This window comes from Mandrillus leucophaeus, unplaced genomic scaffold (assembly GCF_000951045.1).
Source record: "Mandrillus leucophaeus isolate KB7577 unplaced genomic scaffold, Mleu.le_1.0 Scaffold380, whole genome shotgun sequence".
NCBI lineage: Eukaryota > Metazoa > Chordata > Mammalia > Primates > Cercopithecidae > Mandrillus > Mandrillus leucophaeus.
The window spans coordinates 222,372-243,813 of NW_012104032.1; the positions used below are offsets into that span (position 1 = coordinate 222,372).

Consider the following 21,442-nt stretch of genomic DNA (forward strand, 5'->3'; position numbering starts at 1 on the left):
GAAAGAAAGAGAGAGAGAGAGAGAGAAAGAGAGAGAGAGAAAGAAAGAAAGAAAGAAAGAAAAAGAAAGAAAGAGAGAGAGAGAGAAAGAGAGAAAGAAAGAAAGAAAGAATCTATAAAAGACATTTGGAGCATTTGGAGGAAAATTAGGAAAACTCGACTATGGGTTGGCTATTAAATTATTTTCGGGAATTTCTGTTAACTTTGTCAAGTGGAAAATGGTATTGTGGTTGTGTAGAAAAATATTCCTTTTCATAATATACACTGAAGTGAATTGTCATTTTATCTGTAATTTTTTTAAATACTCAAGCAAAATAAATAGAAAATATGACAAATGTTAACAATTGTTAAATCTAGGTGATCATTCTATAAATACTTATTTTGTTAATCTCTTCTTTTTGGATAGTTTCAAAAATTTTATAATAAAATCCTTTTTTAAAGTTTTCATTTTGTGGCTGGACATGTTAGCTCACCCCTGTAATCCTAGCACTTTGGGGAGCCAGGGCAGGTAGATTGCTTGAGCCCAAGAGTTCTAAACCAGCCTGGGCAACACAGCAAAACCCTGTCTCTACAAAAGAATGCAAAAAATTTCCCAAGCAAAGTGGTGCATGCCTGCAGTCCCAGATACTAGAGAGGCTGAGGTGGGAGGATCACTTGAACCTGGGAGGTCAAGGCTACAGTGAGCCATGAGCATGCCTCTGCACTCCAGCCTAGATGACAGAGTGAGAATCTGTCTCAAAAAAATAAACAATAAAGTTTTCATTTTTAAATGGCCAACAAGTCTACAGCAAATTTAAACAATGAAAATTTGAAATACAATATCTTCCTTAAAAATTAGCATATTTTCTTAAGGAATACTACTCTGCTCAAAGAATTCCCTAGATCTGTAAGCTTTCGGACAAATTAAAATCTTGTGTTTATATAACATATTTCTAAGACAACAATGAATTCTGTCACTAACTATATGAGTAAAATGAACAAGAAAACCACTAATAATGATGTTGCACATTTTAGATTCTTATTATTCTTTTTCAAGACACAGGCATAACTGAGATATCTTAAAATCACTGACTTTCAAGATTTGACATAATGGTAATAGCTCAAGATCAAGTCTTCCCCTTGTGTTAGAAGTGGGGGTGGGACAGTTCCAGACTTCCACAGTTGTACCAATGAACCCCAATCAGACGATTTTCAAGCTACTTCTCCTTCAGTGGGTGGGCATCAGAGAGAAGCTAAGAGATGGTTTTGACAAAACCCAAAATGTGTCCAGACCCCTCAAATAAGGTAGCCTGACCAGGTTTAATCCATTCTTAGGGCTTAATATGGATCTCAGTTCAAAATCCTGGTCTCTTTTAATTCTTGTCCAGTTGCTAAGTGTATTGTTTGTTTGACCCATTAACTCTGCAAGTCATGTTGGTCCATTCTTCTTCTTTACGGTTTTGCAAAAACCTCAGGTTACAGTTTCAAGTATCTGTCACTTAAGCAAGTAAGCACTTATTATTTTTAATGGGAGGGCTAACATATTGCCACAAAAATATAGTATGGGTACTGAAGAAAATATACACAGACTCTCAGGTCATCACTGAGCCTTCCCACCATCATCATAGATCCAGCATCTGACTTCCAGAGTATCACCAAGAAGAAATCAGAGGCAGATGACATACAGATCCATGGTCCTTGACTCTAGAGAGTCCAACCAAAATGTGTGGATCCATTTAATCATTTCTACAGAAATGAAAGGCTACTGCTCCAAATGACTTCTAACCACTCACTCATCCATCACTCAAAGCATATGATACAATTGACCTACTGGTCATTAGCAAAGTAGGTAGAGAGTAGTGAAGTAGTGGAGAGAGCTTGGTATTTACTGCTGCTGTTGCAGCTTTGGTAGCACAAACAACACGGAATTAGGACAGGGATTTTCAAAGTATTACCCACGGACTTCTGGGCACCTCAAGATCTTTTCAGGGAGCCCATGAGGTCAGAATTATTTTCACAATAACAGCAAAACATTATTTGCCTTTTTCATTGTGTTGATATTTACACTGATGGTGGAAAAGCAATGGTGGATAAAACTGCTGGTGCCTTAGCATGAATCAAGGCAGGGGCATCAAATTTGTATTAATAATCATTATATTCTTCACTGCCACAAATTTTCAGGGGGAAAAAGTTAGTTTCACTTAAAAATGATACTGACTGTGTCACCTTGCTAGGGCTGCCATAACGAAATACCACAGACTAGGCGACGTAAACAACAGAAATTTATTTTCTCCCAGTTCTACAGGATAGAAGTCCAAGATCAAAGTGCTGGCAGAGTTGGTTTCTTCTAAGACCTCTCTGCTCCATCTCCAAGCAGATGGCAGGCTTCTCATTGTGCCCTGAAGAAAGGGTGGTCTTTCCTCTTTGTGTGGGGCACACTGGTGTCTCTTCTCATGGTGTGTCCAAATTTCCTCCTCTTTTTTTTTTTTTTTTTTTTTTTTTGAGACGGAGTCTGGCTCTGTCGCCCAGGCTGGAGTGCAGTGGCCGGATCTCAGCTCACTGCAAGCTCCATTTTCCTGCCTCAGCCTCCCAAGTAGCTCGGACTACAGGCGTCCGCCACCTCGCCCAGCTAGTTTTTTGTATTTTTTAGTAGAGACAGGGTTTCACCATGTTAGCCAGGATGGTCTCGGTCTCCTGACCTCGTGATCCGCCTGTCTGGACCTCCCAAAGTGCTGGGATTACAGGCTTGAGCCACTGCGCCCGCCCATTTCCTCCTCTTATAAGGACATCAGTTAGACTGAGTTAGGGCCAACCTTAATGGCCTCATTTTAACTTAAAACCTCTCAGAAGGCCCTTTCTGCAAATATAGCCACATTCTGAGGTTATGGGATTCAGGGCTTAAACATGAATTTAGGGGGCAAACGATTGAGCCCATAATACTTACAAAGCAGTAATAATTATTAATTGTATTAAATCTCAACTTTTGAGTACATGTTTTTTAGTATTCTGTGCGACAAAATGGTAAGTACACATGAAGCACTTCTGTTACATTCCAAATTATGATCGTTATCTAGGATCACACTTGTGTGGTTGTTTGAGTTGCAAGTTGAACTAGCTACTTTTTCCAAAAAACACACATTTTTGTTTGAAAGAACAATTGACAGGCAACTATGGTTATTCAGACTTATAGATTTGCCAGCCATTTTCTTAAAAACAGATGAACAGAGCTTGTCATATTAAAATAAACAACTGATAGTTGTTGCTAATTATTAAATCTTTTTTTTTTTTGGACAGAGTCTCACTCTGTCGCCTAGGCTGGAGTGCAGTGGTGTGATCTCAGATCACTGCAACCTCCACTTCCTGGGTTCAAGTGATTCTACTGCCTCAGCCTCTCAAGTCACTGGGATTATAGCCACGCGCCACCACACCCAGTTAATTTTTGTGTTTTTAGTAGAGACGAGGTTTCACCATGTTGGTCAGGCTGGTCTCGAATGCCTGACCTCAAGTGATCTGCCCATCTCAGCTTCCCAAAGTGCTGGGATTACAGGTGTGTGCCACCGTGCCCAACCTGCTAATTATAAAATCTAAACTTCCAGGAAAAATTAGAGTTTTAGGAAATTTATGTTTGCCACTGTGAAGTAGATTGCTCACCAATATTTAAAAATTTTTCCTGATTTAAAGAGACTAGTGGTTATGTTAACTACTGTAATACTTTGGCATTGAATAATAAAATGTGTGCTAACAGGTGGAAGCTGCTTAACAGTGAACCAATTTTCTCAAGTGACCAATGGATGCGTTAAGAAGCGTGCATGGGTGAACATTTTATCCACATTTCAGGATAAACCAATGTTTTAATGTAACAGAATATAAGTTCACTAACACGGTGTCAGATTTCACATCATAACTAACCTTCAAATAAACTACCTTTTATCATGTTATGGTGCAATATAAAGAATACTGTAGCCACAATATTTTGAACAGGCTGTTAAAATACTCCTTTGTTTTCACACTACATACCTATGTAAGGCCAGATTTCTCTCACATATTTCAACCAAACCAACATATTGCAATAGGTGGAGTGCATAAGCAGACATCTTCTGATATGCCAGCTCTTCTCTGATAGATATCTGAAGACTATGATCACTGTGATACCTCCCTTCCTTTGGTCTACAGTCTCCCATATGTTTTAGCTATTCCTCCCAGGACATGGTTTGAAGTCTCTTAAACAACCTAGTATCCCTTTTAAAACACGTTGTAGTTTGTCTACAACTCTCAAACCATATGTGTTAATACCAGGAGCAGCGGGTAGAGATAAATAACACTAGCTCAAAGTTCACAGTCCCAAATATTCTAAGCCTGGAGGATGCCCCTGTTCAATCTCTATTTCATTTCTTGGCTTAATATCCCACAAATTTGCTCCCAAGCATGAGATCACAATCCAGCCAGGACTGAACAGTACCACAGTCAACCCAGCCTCCAACACTGTCCCTTTCCTCTGAAAATGAGAGTGCCTGGCAAAAAGAACATGACACAGCTCCTTCCAGGAAGAGTTGAACCTCAGGATTCATCCACCGTGTGCCTGCTCTTCCCCTTTCCTGCAGAAAAGCATCTCACATCATGATAAAAAACTACACAGAGAAAGAAAGGGCCAGGTTGCCCAGACTACCCTATGGCCACTCCAGGGAAGGGTATCAACTGAGAGGCTGAAACATTCTCAAACCAGAAATGCCAGAATGAAAGACCAAAGAAGACATTTGCCTAGTGTACCAAAAAGATCACTGCACTTGGATATAGATACCCAATTTCTTGTATGTTCTTTTGAAATTGGGTGACTTGGTCAAGTTGCGAAACCTCTCTGGATCTTTCTAGACTCTCTCATCTGAAAACTTAGGAGAGTAAATATATGATCTTTGAAATGTCTCCCAGCTATGGCATTCAAGGATTCCTCTCCAGAAGTGCAACTGATCTTTGATTACCCATGTTAGTGGAAGAGAACATGACTTGAATACTCCAAATATGTAGACAATGTGAAACTCATTTCTATACAGCTTTAGAATATATTATATGGTATGGAGTAAATCACAACAAATTAAACTTACCCACCATGTTTAACTCAGGCTAATATTAAAAATCAATGTGTTTTAAGTAGTGGTCCCATGTACCACTAAACAAATGTTAAGGCAGTATTCCATAAGGCAGCCTGGTGCCAGGCAGTGAGCCAGAGCCTGGGAGTTGGGAAGATCTGGCCAAGGCTCTGTCACTTACTAGCTTATCTTCCCTGAACCTGAAATACCTCATCCTTAAAATGGATTCAGAAGGCACTTTCTGAGCACTCACTGGGTCAGGCTCTGTACTGGTACATGGTATACAGGTATGAATAAAACAGATCACTTCCCTCAAGGGTCTCGACCTAATGAAGAGGAGAGAAAAAGGGTTTTGAGTGCAAAAATAAAGATAATTACTGGATGCCATGAAAATTCTGAAAAGGGTGAGCACTTAACCCAGATCAGTTTGGGGTAGTCATTTAGGAATTCCCAGGGAAGCAAACAACTAAGCTAAGACCCTGAAAATGCAGAGGATTTAAAGAGAGGGACCAACTGGGGGATAGAAGAAGGAAAGGGCATCTCAAGCAAAGAAATATGAAAGAGCACAGAGCATTCAGGAAGTAAGTAGTTCAATGCAACTGCATTTAAGGGAGCAAGTAAGCTAAGGTCTTGTGTTTTATACTGTTCTGTCCTGAGGATAATAGGAAGCCACCAAAAATTTTATGTATACCATTCCATAATTGCTGGAGACATAGTTAAAAGCATATGAGGGTGGAATCCTCCCAAGATCCACCATCTGTATTAATCAACTATTTTTGTTATAATTGTGATCTATAACAAACAACTCCAAAATTTCAATTGCTTACAGTAACAAACATGTATCACTTTTGCTCACTGGTCTGCAGGCCACCTGGACTTGGCTTCAAGATGTGAGTTGGATTTAGATCTGTTCTATGTGTCTTCATTTTAGAGGTCAGGGTGAAGCAGCAACGACTCCCTGGAGAACACTCCTTACATCTCAAAGGATAGAGGCTAAAGAGTGCTGGTGCAGGCCAGGCACAGTGGCTCATGCCTGTAATCCCAGTACTTTGGGAGGCTGAGGTGGGCAGATCACAAAGTCAAGAGTTCAAGACCAGCCTGACCAACATTGTGAAACCCTGTCTCTACTAAAAATACAAAAATTAGCCGGGCGTGGTGGCACACACCTGCAATCCCAGCTGCTTAGGAGGCTGAGGCAGGAGAATCACTTGAATCCGGGACACAAAGGTTGCAGTGAGACGAGATCACACCAGTACATTCCAGCATGGGCAACAGAGCAAGACTCCATCTCAAAAAAAAAAAAAGAGTGCTGGCGGAAACCCATGATGTGGCATGTCCGAAGACTCAGCTTAGAACTGGCACACCAGTTTAGAACTGACAAACTGAACTGTCAGGACCCTTTGATCTTGCTGGAGCTTGACTTGGAGAAAACATCTGGTTCCGGGGATTCTCAGAGACCATATAGTGTGAAACCAAGGGGAAGTTTTTGTAAAACTCTGTAGCTCTGTGACTGGGTGGATACGCACAGTGCTACAAAACCTACAGAGACCTGTACAAAAACTTCAGGGGCAAAATTGCCACTCATATTCTATGAATCAAAGCATAATGAAGCCCCAATGTCAATAGAGCCTGTAGTAGGAAGCCCTGCAAAGTCACATGGCAAAGAACCTGGAGGTACACTTCTATTACAGGGAGGAAGTGAAGAGTTGGGAAGCCACATTCTCATCAGGATTCCCAACTTTTGTTTCCTCTAACTAATTCTATTTATACCAGTTTCTGATGGTGTGAAAGTCACCAGCTTCTTGGGAAAGTCACTAGCACTAGAAGGAGCTCAATGAGTCTCATATGGGTGAGTCAGAGGCTTACTGCATCAATCAGCTACCTCTTGCCATTTCAAAGACTAGTACCTAAGGCCAGCTGCACTCAAGAGTCCAAGTGACAGTTCTTTATTCTTATCTGGTTCTCCCCATGAGGCATTTTGCTCTATGCCATCCCATTGCATTGTCTGTTACTGAGGCCATAACATTCTTATTTTTCTCTTTTCCTGTTTGCTTTTTTTAAATCAGCAAAAGAATGCTAGATTTTATATATAGAAATAACGTTCCTTGGAGTTTATGGGGCAGGCATGCAGCTGTATGTAGGGTGGAAAGTCATCACAAAGGTCGTAGGCAAAGTAGTCATAATTAAACCAAACCATGGATTTGGATAAGACCTTCAGGAAAAGTGTGAAGATTAACCTTTTTAAATTCCTGCTCCCTGTTGCTAAATAGTAACAACAACAAAATTCATACTCTTCTTTCATGGTTAACATTTAATAAGGTCACTTTCAACAAGCCTATCATATTACTTTGTTTTGATATCACTAGAACAGAGATCAAAGGCAAGCAAGACCAGTGTCTTGTGAGCCCTGAGGAGAGTTTTTGAGAAGGCAATGACTGGGTCAAAACTCAGAGGTCAAACAAGATTAAAACTGAAAATCATCCGTTGAATTTGGCCAGAGCTGCTGCCTCTGATTGCACAGGTTGTGCCTTCACAAGGGCACCTGGCAGAGAGGAGAAGTGGGGCTAAAATTCAAGGCGTGCTCTGCCACCAGCCAAGGCCCTGATGTGGGGCTGCAACTTCTGGACAGGGAAGGCCTTTCCTAAACCACACAAAAGTGCAATCTGTTTGCCAAGCTTGAACCCAAGGGGCTATCTCTGCATTCACCCAGCACAGTTGCCTTTTCTAAATCGCACAAAACACCATGTGGGCTACTGGCCTGAATTTAGTAACTGGGAGGAGGTTAACGGAGAGGACAAAATTTTAAATTTACATGAAAACCCTTTGTAAACTGTATATATACTATTCAAGTGTAAAGCAGGGTAGGAAGAGGTGATTCACAAGCTTAGCAGGGGACAGGAGAAATTACAGTGACCACAAGCATTTTCTGCCTAACCCACAGCATGTGAATCTACATGAGATGTCTAAGTACCCGACAAACTCCTCAGTGGGAAACCGTCTGAGGGCAGACTGACCAGAAAGCACAGATGGGAGTGGATGTGATGATTTCTAAAAGTCCATTCTAGTCACAAACCCCAAGGCAGATTTAGCCAGTGGGGCAGAAGAGCCCCAGACAGAAGCACCTGAGTCAGCTTGGCCTGACCTAACTGTCAGGACCCTTTGATCTTGCTGGAGCTTGACTTGGAGAAAACATCTGGTTCTGGGGATTCTCAGGGGCCATATAGTGTGAAACCGAGGGGAAGTTTTTGTAAAGCTCTGTAGCACTGTGACTGGGGGGATACGCACAGTGCTACAAAACCTACAGAGACCTGTACAAAAACTGCAGGGGCAAAAATGCCATTTCCCTGGGATATCCTCAGCCTGGGTCCCACACCTCAGGAGATAAAAACAGCAAGCAGCTTCCCTCCTTGCTTTGGAGTCTAGAAAGGATAGCAGGAAGCTGACTGGACCGGGCAGATGACCACGACTGCTGACCTCTCACTCACTGCTGTTCTCCCTTAGGTAAAACTGGCATTTCTACATTTTCTTACAGCACATTTGGGGAATACAAAAAGGTATTTCCTAAAAACTATTCTTGTCTTGCTTTCATGCTGATTCTATTGCAAAAGAGAGTTATATGAGCCACCTCACACGGAATTTCTAAATTCAAACCCCTAGAGAGATTTACCCAAGTGCTTTGCTTTGTGGTTTGGGAAGATGGATTTGAAGAGAGATTGATTTGTTTGTAGGCAATTACCAGCCACAGTTGCTCATTCTAAAGCTGACTGCCCTGTAAATCACCCAGTGCTTCATGCCACCCTGTCTCCTCTTGCTGTGCCACATATTATCTGCCTTTAAAGCAGCACTGGTGGCTACAAACACCTTAACCCTGCAGTAGTCATGGAGCCAAGACCTACCCCTTTGACGGTGCCAGCTTTCCGACACAGAGGGCTGAGTATGGGTCTAGGAAGTGAGAGCAAGGTAAAACAATAGAAAGCAACAGTTCAGAGCACTGCATCAAGTGTACTGTGCTGGAAAGGTCCGCCATAGGAAATATGCTCCTCCATACTCCTCAGACAACAGCCTTCCCAAAGCAAACCTGTCCCTACCTGCAGATGATTACATCATCTATGAACAGCTGGATAAGCAACAAGTGCCATCTTTCATGGAACTGAGCCTTAAAGATCCTCCAGTCCTAAAGCTAATGGGAAGAAGGTAGGTGGGAGCAGTGCTGAGGTTTTTGGAACGTCCTCAAGTGCTGTGACACTGACAAACTCATCTTTGGAAAAGGAACCCGTGTGACTGTGGAACCAAGTAAGTAACTCATTTATTTATCTGAAATATAAGGTTAAGGCATCCTCCATCTAAGGAGGCAGCAATAATCCTGAAATGGGAAATGGGTGAAATAGCTAGTGTTGAGGAGGACTCCTGGGAAGAGGTGAAATATGGTTAATCCTTTCCATAGGAGGGGAGCAGAAGGTGTCTGTGAAAAAAGACTTTGGGGCATATGAAAGGACCCATACAGCTCAGAGGAAACAGAGAACTCTGCCCAGTTCATCGAATTCGGGTCAGGCTGTAGAAACCACAGAGTCATTGGCCCAGCTCCCCTGAGCAGAGTCAGAATGGACATGGAATGAGGCTGACCTGAGTCCAGATGGTTTTCCCAAGGTGATTCCAAACGTTCTGACCTCCCTTACGCCAAATATATCCTCCTGGGAGAGCTCAGAACTCAATCCATCTCCTGGGCATGGAGGGTGAGGCGAGAGCAAGTAGTCCCTGGTGTTGTGATATTTCTCTTTAGAAGAGAATAACCTGTTCCAGACATTTGTTTCTAATTGTTTGAGGTGCAAATGAAAACTAGGTTACTAGTGAGAAATATGGGACATTCTAGTTCCCACTGAGACCAGATTCCAACCAGGACAAAGTGAATGTGTAATGCTTCCAACTAAGAAACGCTTTGAAGTCTCCAGCACACAGCCAGGAGAGTTCGCTACCACTCACCAGCGTTCAACGTTTTTGCAAAGAGTGTATGGTACCACTCACTTATTAACAGTTATGCAGGAATCAATGCTAATGTTGTTGAAGTATCATGCTCAACACAGAGGGCATCTTTGATGTCCTTTCAATGACATTTGCATTCAACAGTGTCTTGCTAAAAAATAAAATAAAATAAGACAGTGGTCTCCACCTGGCAGCAGCTTCCAGTTAGATAGTGCATATTAATCTTAAGTAAGAAAATATAATAAACCAATACAAAAACCCATTTCAAAGGTCCTAGGGAGGTCTAGCAATAGGGGTCAGTGGTCCCAAATCAGCCCAACCAGCTGCTAGAAGAGAAACAGCATGCCCTGCCCTGGCTGGGACTTTGGCACTCGGCTTAGGTTTTTCTAGGTAAAAGAAGGTTCTAGAGAGATAGGGTGGTGATGGTGGGCTCTTCTCAGAGACCAACTGGGGACAAGGCAGTTCCAGGCATATGCAGTGAAGGAGGCTGAGGAAGGGGAAGGACAGGCATGAGCATCCCCAGACCTCACACACTACAGGGAGAAAAGGGGCAGGGGCCCTGCCATCAAAGCAAAAGACACCCAAAGCTGTGCTAGCGGAGTCAGTGCAGAGACCTTCAGACTTTTTTAAAAATCAAAATCTTAGTAAGATTTTGAAATTTTAACTAATTTGGGCCTTTGCCTTTAGACCTCATTATCCTTAAAATTTTCACCAAAATACGTCTATCCACACTTCCAACAAAGCTAAAGACTGATTATCTTAATTTCCCTTTGTTTGCCAAGTTTTTCCTAATGAATTAAGCTCCTCTGTTTACCCATTTACTTGGTCCATATTTCCCTAACTGTGGAGTGCATAGCACATGGTTTCAGATGGAGAGACATTCTTTTTACTTGCATGGATCTATCTTTTAATGGCTATCAGAATAGTACAACTAGGTTATCAAACCCATGTGATTTCAAGTTTCCTTTTAATTATATTTTAAGTTAAAAAGTGAGTAAATTTGTTTAAATTATTAAGCAAATTATGACAGATGCATGTGATGAAAAAAGGGGGGAAGATGTGCTTAAACGAAGTTCGGGTGATGCTGAACTTCATATTGGTGCACTTCATCAGCCTTTGAAGTGAAAAAATAAGGGATATCCAGAGGGGGCACGACCTAGAATATCTTTGAATGGCGCCTGCTATTTTTAAGCAGCCAATATTGGATTAAAGAGACAGCACTGCAAAGCCCAGGCCCTTTATCTTCTCAGAGGCCTTTTGATGCTTTTTTTTCCTTGGGAGCTTCTTTCAAGTTCTTATTTATGGAGCTCCTGGGTAGCACAAAACTAACAGAATGAGTCTATACAAACCCACAGCTGTAGACCTCACACTTTAGTCATCTGGATAGAGTAAACCTGGAGAGGCTACTTAGCTTCATAAAACAGAACAGAGAACGGGACAAAACAGCATGGGATAAAGTAATGTAAATGTGTACTTCTACGGTAACAACAGGAGCAGCGGGTAAAAGGGGCATGGTCGTTGGGAACATCTGCATGGAAGTGGGCCATGTGAGGGACTTTGAATGCAATCTATTATTTTGTGTCATAATTATGTAACTACCACTCTTTGAGTGCCTACCATTTATTAGGCCACAGCACTAACTCCTTTAATGAGTGTGATTTCACTCAGTCCTCACAACGATCATGTGGAATTGAGGTACCATGACTTGCCTTTAATGGATCAGGAAACTGATTCTCAAAGGGGTTCCTCAAGATCACACAGCTTAGTAAAGTCATCATTTGAAGCACCTGCTTGATTCCAGAATCTGTGCTCTTAAGAACTCTGCTTTTCCATCAGGACTACAGCTAGACTAGGGCATGTGTGGAGGTTTCTCCTGCCTGGCCCAGCCTCTGTCTCAGGCCTCTAATGAGCTCCTTTTCAAGCTGAATCAGAAACAACAATTATGCCACTTCCCTTCCAGTGCCATCCCCGTCACTTCTCTCACCAAGGAAGAACTTCTGAACCCTCGCCAAAACCAGTTACCCAAAGCAGCATTCCCCTTCCCCAGGAGGAGCTAGGTGAGGCCCATCTCTCACATTACACCCCTGGAGACCCAGGGTCCCTAAATACAGAAGGTCCAGACGATGATCAGAGCATCACCCTTTCCCTCAAGAAAAGGAGTTCACATAATTCTGGCCTCATCAAGATGTCTCCCAGATTCCAAGAGATGACCTTCCCATTCCTCCAGATCCACTAGCCCTTGTTCTGGCATCTGACATTCCCTGTCACTCCCAGTGAGCATCTCCCAGAACAGAGCCTTTGCACCTGCAAGTCCTTCCACCTGGAGCCATTTTCTCCCAGGGACTCACACAGTTTTCTCCCTCCCCTCCTCCAGGTCTCCACTCAAATGTCATTTCCGGTGAATCCTTTCCCTACCACCTCATGTCACTCTGAAGACCCCTTTCCCTGCTTTATTTAGAGCCCTCATGTCTACTTGAAACTTTGTGTGCTCATTTGCTGTCTGTTTCCCTTGTTCTGTGAGAGAAAGGACTTTGAGTTGTTTCTTACTACATCTGCGAATACACTGAAAGCACTAAATAAACATTTGTTGAATGAGTGAATGAATAAATAAAGGAATGAATGAATCAGAGAAACAGTCAGCTGTGGTGTAAAGCAAAAGAAAAGAAAAATGAAAGGAAACTGATAACCTACAGAGCCAAGCCCGAGTCCTGGCTCTGCAAGCCATCACAGGTCACTGCCACTACGTGCCAGGCACTATTCTGGGTGCCAGGGAATCCACATGAACAAAGCAAGCATGAATTTCTGCCATATTGGAGTTTATTTTCTAATGGCAAAAGACAGATGGTAAACTAAATAAACAAATAAAGTATACAGTATGTTAGGGTGGTAATAAGCCCTGAGAAGAAAAATAAAGCCGGGAAGGAGACTAAAGAGGACTAGTGAGAGGGACAGCGTGCAGTTTAAAACAGAAGAGTCACAGAAGGTCTCACTGGAAAGGGGACAGTTGAGCAGAGACCCGAGGAAGTGGTAAAGTGAGCCATGCAGACCTCTGGAGGAAGAGCGCTTCCAGGCAGAGGGGACACAGTGCTGCCTGGGGTGTATGGCTGGAGGAGGGGAGGGAGTGATGGGGAGAGAATGTGAAAATGAAGTCAGATTGGTGATGGGTTGGGGATAGGGTGGCTTGTAGGCCACTGTAAGGACTTCTGCTTTTGAATTCTAAAGGGAAGATTGGAGAGTGGAAGGGAAGTCACATGTAACCTAGAGAAAAGATCTAGAGAGACAGAAATGTGAATACCAGTCCTTACCAATGGCCCTAAGAAGTGGGCACCCTCTTCATATCACATAACACCAAAAAAATAGCTTCTGTTCTTTTTCAGCAACCTGTCCCAACAACCCTTCCTGCTTGGGAGCTCTGTTCTTAGTGCAATTACATTCCCCAAGCTTCAAATAAAATGTATCTTCTCTGAGTTTAGCCGTAATAAACATTCTAATAATTACACCGAGGCTCTCTGCTTCGCAGATGCTGTATCTAATCTTATAACCTATAATACAGAAGATGTTATCCTCACTTCATAGAGAAGCCAGATAAAGCTCAGTGAGTTTAAGGAACTTGGCCAAGATTACACACTTGGAGAGGGACAGAGTCAAAACTAGGTTTGGGATCTTCTGACATCTTTCTACTTCACAACAACTAGGAACCACCCTTTATGTTAGTGATCCTCCAGCTATGATCTACAGTCTTTTAAGGACGGTAAACTGATCTGAAAAATTCATATTCCCTCCTTGGTTTTTATGGGTGATATACAGGCAATCTCATAGATTCTGATGTTCACATATAACAGAAATTAATTTGACTGTCACTTCTAAGTGTGAGTGTGTCATTGAAGCTTGCTAAAATTTGGTATGCATGAATGTGTTATTAAAATGGATGGAAAAACTTAATTCTATGTTGTACTAAGCAGTCTGGCTGCTGCACAATACTTGGCAATGATGCAAAACTCTCAGATATGAAATAAATTTCCCCTAAAAGGTTGGAATGCATGGTATATATAACCTGCTAGGTCCCTGCCCCACCTAAGTGTAGCCCAAAGGTGGAGAACCACTACTCTATGACCAACATTCCACCCTTCTTTCCTCCTGATCAAACCAAAAAACATCTTTCCAGTCTATATTCATTCTCTCTTATTTGAGCACAAATTCTGTCAGATTGTAATATGGGCAAAACTTGGATTTCTATTTGACACTAGAGTCACCTCTTGTTCCATCCTGAAGGACAACCTGTAAGGTTCAGAAGAAGAGGCTAGGCCAGATAGGATAGAAAATAGCTTGCGATGAATATCACATGACTTGGCAACTGGGGCTAGGGCTCCCGTAAAGGGAAAAGCAAGGTAGTTTTTGGATTAGGTATGTCAGCTGTGCCAGACCACTGATCTTTGGCAAAGGAACCTATCTGGAGGTAGAAAGACGTAAGTAACCTACTTTTCCTTCTTATGACCACTATGTTTGGCAATTATATTTTTAAAATATTTATCTAAGTCACCAGGTTGGGAAGCAGTGCTCCAGTAGGTAATATATCATGGGATGGCTTGAGGAACAGGAACTGAGTTTCCGATAAAATTCAGGATGGCATCTGTGCTTCAGTGAGCCGTCTTGATCCATTGTCCTTCCTAGAGAGTTTCTATTCCCTCTACCTGACTCTAGAAAGCCTCCTCAACATCCATGCATCCACCATATACAGATCTAGGCCACCACTGTGATCAGATCCACATGACAGCACTTCTCGGTGGTGGACACAAGGTGAAATGAGGAGCACGCTGAACCAGTAAATCAGAGACCAAATTCCAATCCGTCCAATGCATTAACTGACAGTGCATTACCTGACAAACTCTGTGATCTAACTGCACTGAACTATAGTTTCCTTATAGTTAGATGAAGGATTTCCAAGTTGTCTTCCAGCCCTTGCCCACTATGATCCTGATTATCCCCAGACCAATTCTTATGAACAATTGGGAGGAAAAGCAAGGAAACCCAGTGGTGTGACTGTCCTACCCAGTAGGAATTCTGTGATTTAATGGGAAACAAAAAGCACTGGAAAGGGAGTGAAAACTCTCCCTATGCATCCCTTAATTAGCCCTTGTGTGATCACAGAGGTTTGGAAAAATGATGCCTTGAGGCTCCTTTCAGTCCTATCATCTATTACTCTGATTCAGGGGCTGGAAACTGGAAACTGAGTGAAGCTCGCCCAACTCAGCCACTCGCTTAACCACCTTTACAGTGACTTTGTCTGTAAGAGGATCTAAAAATATCACCTCATAGGGTTTATTTCAGTAACTTTGTTGAAGTAGTATAAACACCAGCTGTTTAAGTAGAAAAGTATTTATACAAGTGATAGTCATCTGTGATTATTATAATCCTTTGGATAAACCCCAAGTCTTTTGCATCAATGGCTCTTGCACCAACCATTGTGCCTTTCCACCTCTCACTGAGGCACAATCCTGTTGTGATTGATTTAGTTGAGGCTTATAGTTATGGTTCCGCCTACAATGGCCATTTGGCAATTCTCAGCAAAATATGTGAAAATGTTATCCTGAAGCAAGATCTGGGAGTAAGAGATGGCAGGTTGAGGAGATAATAGCAGAAAATCTAAGGAATTGCCTAAGTGTCAAAACTCAGAAGATAGCAGACATCAAAAACGCTGCCAAAATCTAATGCTCAGATCTCAGAAACCCTTGCAGAGCTCTGTCTCCAGCTACACCCTTTCTGCTCCACCCACCCACTTCCAAACAGATGAATTAGACTGACAGGGAGCAAATAGGTAGCAAGGTTTTTTGTAATGATGCCTGCAGTAGTGCTTTCACAGCACAACTCTTCTTTGGAAAGGGAACTCAACTCATCGTGGAACCAGGTAAGTTATGCATTTTACTACAGCTTAGTGTGTATATTCCTTTAGAGTTGTTGTAGCATAGTACTGAATGAGTGGGGCTTCCTGGGAAGCGAAGAGTTCTAAATTAGAAACCCATTGTTTGTTGCAAACGGTAGGGGTAAAATTTGGGAGCAAATGCATTAGATTTCTCTCAAGACAATATTCTGTATATGCTTGGAAATTCCATTCTGAGGCTTGGTATTTATAAGTTGTTTACAACTACTGAAAAAAAGCCCTAGGTCAGGCTTCTAGTTTTGGGCTCCCTGGAACCAGGAAAAAGGCAAGCTGTGGTTGAGGAGGGTCTCTCCAGTATTTATGAGGGATAAAAGTCATGGTCACAGTGTAGGAAGAGGTAAGGTTAGAAAGAAAAAATGTATTATGAAAGAAGGAGTTTTAAAAAGAGAATCTCTCTCTCTCTCTCTCTCTCTCTCTCTGATGATAAGAAGCCAACCTTGCCCTTGTCACTTTTTTCTGAGAACTTGCATTAAACCAACATAACTGGCTCAGATTAAATGGTTCTCAGGGTCCCATCCTGGCCTGGGTCTGCTGAGAGCCGTTATCTGCCCACCTCTCCTGTTAGCCCTGAAACTGGGGACTCTGCACAATGGCTCAGGATCCTGCATCCAATGTAGAAACACAGCTACCAACTCCAGGACAATAGAGAAGTCGTGGTCCCCTGCTGGAGCCATTGTCTACTGGTAGCCTGTTCCAGTGTTTGGAAATCCAGGGACCATATTCTGGTAGTTTGGGTAGCTGCCAACAGTCAATCACTGAGACCAGTTCAGAGAATAGCCTTCAGACACCTTCCAAAATGCCAAGTCCATTGGGAGAGCCATTACCTCTTACATGATTAGGTATTGATTTTGTTTATTCAAAGGAAATAAATAAGTAGGAAATGGTACATGAATGTGGCTAGGCTATCTGACAAAAAGTCCAAAAAGTGACTGGTACTATCAACATGGTCTCTGCCTCTCAGAGAATGCTGTAAACTTATAGGGGTTCTCCACTGCCTGTTGCTTCCAGGAAAATAGTAGAAATTGCCGAGTTTTCTTATCTTTGAGGGGAGAGAGACTAGAGCACTGAAAAGGAGAGAAACAGAATCATGTTGTAGCTGATTTCAGTCTGATTGATGGTTAGCAAATTGCATCTGAGCAAAAAATATTGTGTTTCATTTTCCCTTAAAATCATTTCCACTTGAAATTTGGAATTATCTGTAGTGTTAGAATCAAATCTTTGAGGCTGTGCCTTTGGGAGTCTTAGGGAAGAAGGAAATTAATGAAACTGATGCTTAGGCCCTCTGCCAGGATGCTGACCATGCTCCCCAATGACACTCCATTAGCTTCTCTGGTTTTCTTCTCCTGCAGTGATGAAATGTAATATGACGATGTGAAGCTCAGGTAGGGGATGCGAAAATTTTCAAATCAAGCCCCAAGTCCTTAAAGTTTTGACAGTGAATAATGGTCCTACACAACTGTCATTCTCTTTTGCCAGGCTCTAACCCAAAGAGCTTGATTTTTGGTCATGAGGCAGAGTAATTCACATGGTCTTTAAGTTACATTTCACATGATGACTGTATGCTCCTGAAGCTTATATCTGTATCCAGATTCAGGAGAAATTATAAAACAAAAATAAACAATGCAAAGCAAGCACTGGCTTCTCACACAGTACCAGTGGGCTCCCCCAGCAGTGACCAATTTCTTGTTCAACCCTCAGGTCCTTAGAAAGCCTTTAACCAAGCTCAGGGAATTAGAAAGCAGGTTCGTTATTATTGTGAGACTCAGTCTGAGTGATGGGGGAAATTAGGTTTCTAATCAAAATTCTGTATTTGTGACCCAAGAGAATGGAACCAGAGTATAACAATGGAACCTGTTTCTATAACTCTCCTCTCCTCAACCTAACATTTGTTGTAAGAAAGGTCAAGTTGAGTGCTCCATCCCTACCCTCAAGCTATTATGTTCTTCTTGGATGCCCCTCTCAATAAACTGGGAGTGAAATTTTCCATCATGAAGGCAGCTATTGCTCACCTGCCACCTTCTTCTCTTGCTCTGTCTCAGCCCTGCCCTGGTATCTCTTGGATGGGGATTTCACCCTCACATATCTATCCAGCAGTTCAACTATTATTAGCTTCAAAGGGAACTGAGACTCTGTGTACTCAGCCCTGTGGTCTCATCAAAAGCAACTTTGTAGTTCACTGAGCTGTGGGGTCTCTAGGCTGAGACCTGAAGCTGGGGGGCAGGGCACAGATGTTACAGCCCAGGCCCCAGGGCCAGCTCTAGGCTAGTTACCTGTGAGGCACTGTCATAATGTGCTCCTGGGACACCCGACAGATGTTTTTTGGAACTGGCACCAAACTCTTCGTGGAGCCCCGTGAGTTGATCTTTTTCCTATATTTCTAGGGATAATTTGAGTCCTGGCACTGGGGCTGTAATCCAGTTTGCATTATAAATTATAACTAGTAAATGAAATTATAATAAGGAGACAGAGTATTACAGATGTGAAGTAAGCCAGAGTGAACACACTAGACTGAGTCACTTAAGTAACTCTGTAACTCCTTTTATTTTAATATATGTATATAGTATATATTAAAACAATACCTCCCATTTACTTCTGAAATCTTCAGAGCAGCTCAAAAAAACACAAAGAAATCTAGAAGAACTACACTAAGAGTTGGAGCATTCAGGTGCAGGGGAGACAGTGGGAGGGATACTTGGGCCGCAATTCCTCAGGAAGCTGCTTCATCTCTGCATATCCCTTTGGCTAAACTAACTAGTATGCACGCCTCCGTGCAAACTGAAAACAAATGTCCTCCAGATTGGAAGATTCTGGAGAAAGGTAGTTAGCATGGTCAGAGTAATTAGGTAGAATAAACTTTTGTTTCAGGGTTTAAGTTAAATCCCATATTGGCAGAAAGTCTGGAAATTCTGAGCGACATTTATTCCAGACGTTGCCATTCTTAGGGGATCAGTAGGACTCTCTATATGAATCTAAAACATAGGTGACTTCTAAGTTTATAAATTAAGAAAGACTGTTCAGGAATGGTATACACTTTTTTGGTATTTTTACCAGCACATAACTTAGCAATATATTGGTGTTCATAAAAAGAGAAAGTCTGACAATAAAGCAATTTTCCAAAGAAATAGCACTTGAAGCACATGTTGCAATGTAATTATATTTGTGGACCAAGAAAAAAAGACTACAAGTTCTTCAAAGATAAACAATTAAATCTTTAATCTAAATTTTGGACTACAGTTTCATATAGCTTCACGTTTGGGTTTAAGTCAAACACAAAATAGACTAGGATGCATATGGCAACTATATTGAGTGCATTCCAGTTTTTAAAAAGGTTTAATTACCAAGATGCCATAGAATGGATTCAATAAGACAGTTTTCTTTCAAATAATCTCTTTGAAAATATAAACATTAATGTAGAAAGAGAGATTCAGAAAAATGTTTTATCAAGTCAATGCATTATGCTCTATCTGAAATGCTGACTAATAGATTCAGAGCACAATATCATAAGTGCATGACCTTCAGACATGTCTTTTCAATTATATTGTATTATTCAAATTACTCAAACCCAATCTCCCCAACCAAAGTGACGATTCGACAACTGCCTGATGAATTTAGATTTTAAAATTCTAGGAAGCCTTAATTATCCAACTAAATCAGACTAAGATTAAGGGATACTCTTAAATAAAAAAGGAAATAGGGTGTTTATTTTATGGACAAGTTTCTTTTGTAACTTGTAACTCCCTTGAAAGTCAGCCAGAGTATGTCTCAAACCAAAGTCAAAACAGTGAGCAAGAAGTGTCGCACTTATGAAGGGAGGTGAGTGAGCAATGCATGTGGTTTCCAACCGTTAATGCTACCGTTACCAGTTTCTGTTATCAGTGGCTTCAGCTATGCAAGGAAACCAAACAGGAAGTTTTCTCAAGCAGGTTGAAAGCAGGTTCCAAGAAAGCCCTTTAAAAAATTTATAATCCTCTCAATTGTCTAGAACCAAAGCCAAAAACATAAGGAACCAGATTCTTAGAAATGAGTTTCCTGCCCTGAGTGACTGAAACAGAATCAGTCTTTTAGCTGAGCTTCTCAGCAGAGGAAATGGGGAGAATGATGAGGTAGTGATGAGGGGGTTTCTCTGAATAGTTGATTTTCTAGGAAAACCTTGATCAACTTTGGTCCATTTACAAAGCCATGATCAGCAGGAACTTCCTGACTAGCAATCGCTCGCTCTCAACCAGATAAAACCAGTTGATACGGCAGTAGCTCTACTGCCATGAACCTCATAGCTGAAACCTAAATTCAGATTCAGGATAAAGCATTAGAAAAATTATTTATTTTCATACAAAAAATTAGCCTGTGGTGGTGTGCACCTGTGGTCCCAGCTACTCGGGAAACTGAGGCTGGAGGAGAGTATGAGCCAGGAGGTGGAGGTTGCAATGAGATGATATTGGGCCACTTCACTCCAGCCTGGGTGACAGAGAAAGACCCTGTCTCAAAAAAAAAGGAAAAGAAAAATTATTTATTTTCCATTTACACATTCATTACCAACTTTTTGTTCAGCAATACCTAATGTCTTGACTATAGACCATAGTAGATAAAAATACACTAGAATTCAACATATTTTTCATTTGATATCAAGAAGCCAAATTCACCTAAGTTTCAAATACTAAGGGCCAAATTTACAGGAGCAATTAATATTGAAAGTCAGCATTAAATTTAGAGTTGAAAATATATCTAGATCATCATTTACAGGTTAGTTGTCTCTCTTGGTTTCAGGTATTAGCAGGGCTCTTTCTTTAACAGTTATTTGAAGATAGCCTAAGAATCTAAGTCTCCATGGACATAACATTTATCACAATTCAAAAACTTCAGTGAGGCACTGTGTGAAAGGATATCACTACCTCTCTCAAAGTTTCAAGACTTGTGGTCTTAAGGAAAGAAAGGGATGCATTTACAGGATGGTAGTCCAAAGTGAGGCACAAAAGAAGAGAAGGCCAGGAGGGAACCCAATCCTGGGACCAACATTTCACGGTTCCTCTTAGATTAAAGCAAGAATGAACGGGCTTAAATTGGTTTTATTTCTTTAAGGACTTCCTGAAAATGGTCATTGCTATCCTCTGATTAAAGACTCAAAGGAAACTGTACAGTAGTCAGTCCCCTATAGAAGAACGAGTATTCACCTAGAGGCAGAAACATGTACCACCTACCTTCAGCAGATCCCTTTCCAGCAGATCTGGAAGGGATGGCACCCTTCCATGACCCCAACACTGCCATCCTCAGAGCCTCTGAGCTAGTTTTGCAGTCCTTCTCAGACTCTTGATTCTTTAAGTGACAGAATGCAGAGCATGAGCACCTGCCCTGATCTACCATCCAAGTACCCATGCATTTACAAAAAACCAACTGGTGCAGACAGATATTCAGCCTGACCTAGATTGTCCAGAGGATTGATTAATAAAACACAGATAATCGGCCAG

General features: G+C 41.7%; 2 gene segments (V, D, J or C); both read left to right on the plus strand.

Moving 5' to 3' along the window:
* Positions 1-21,442, plus strand: part of LOC105547162 — a 279,265-nt gene that overhangs the window by 170,213 nt on the left and 87,610 nt on the right.
* Positions 1-21,442, plus strand: part of LOC105547160 — a 44,740-nt gene that overhangs the window by 19,033 nt on the left and 4,265 nt on the right. Inside the window, 1 exon segment of the C gene segment in view lies at positions 9,286-9,355. Within this exon segment, the coding sequence occupies positions 9,286-9,355 (70 nt within the window).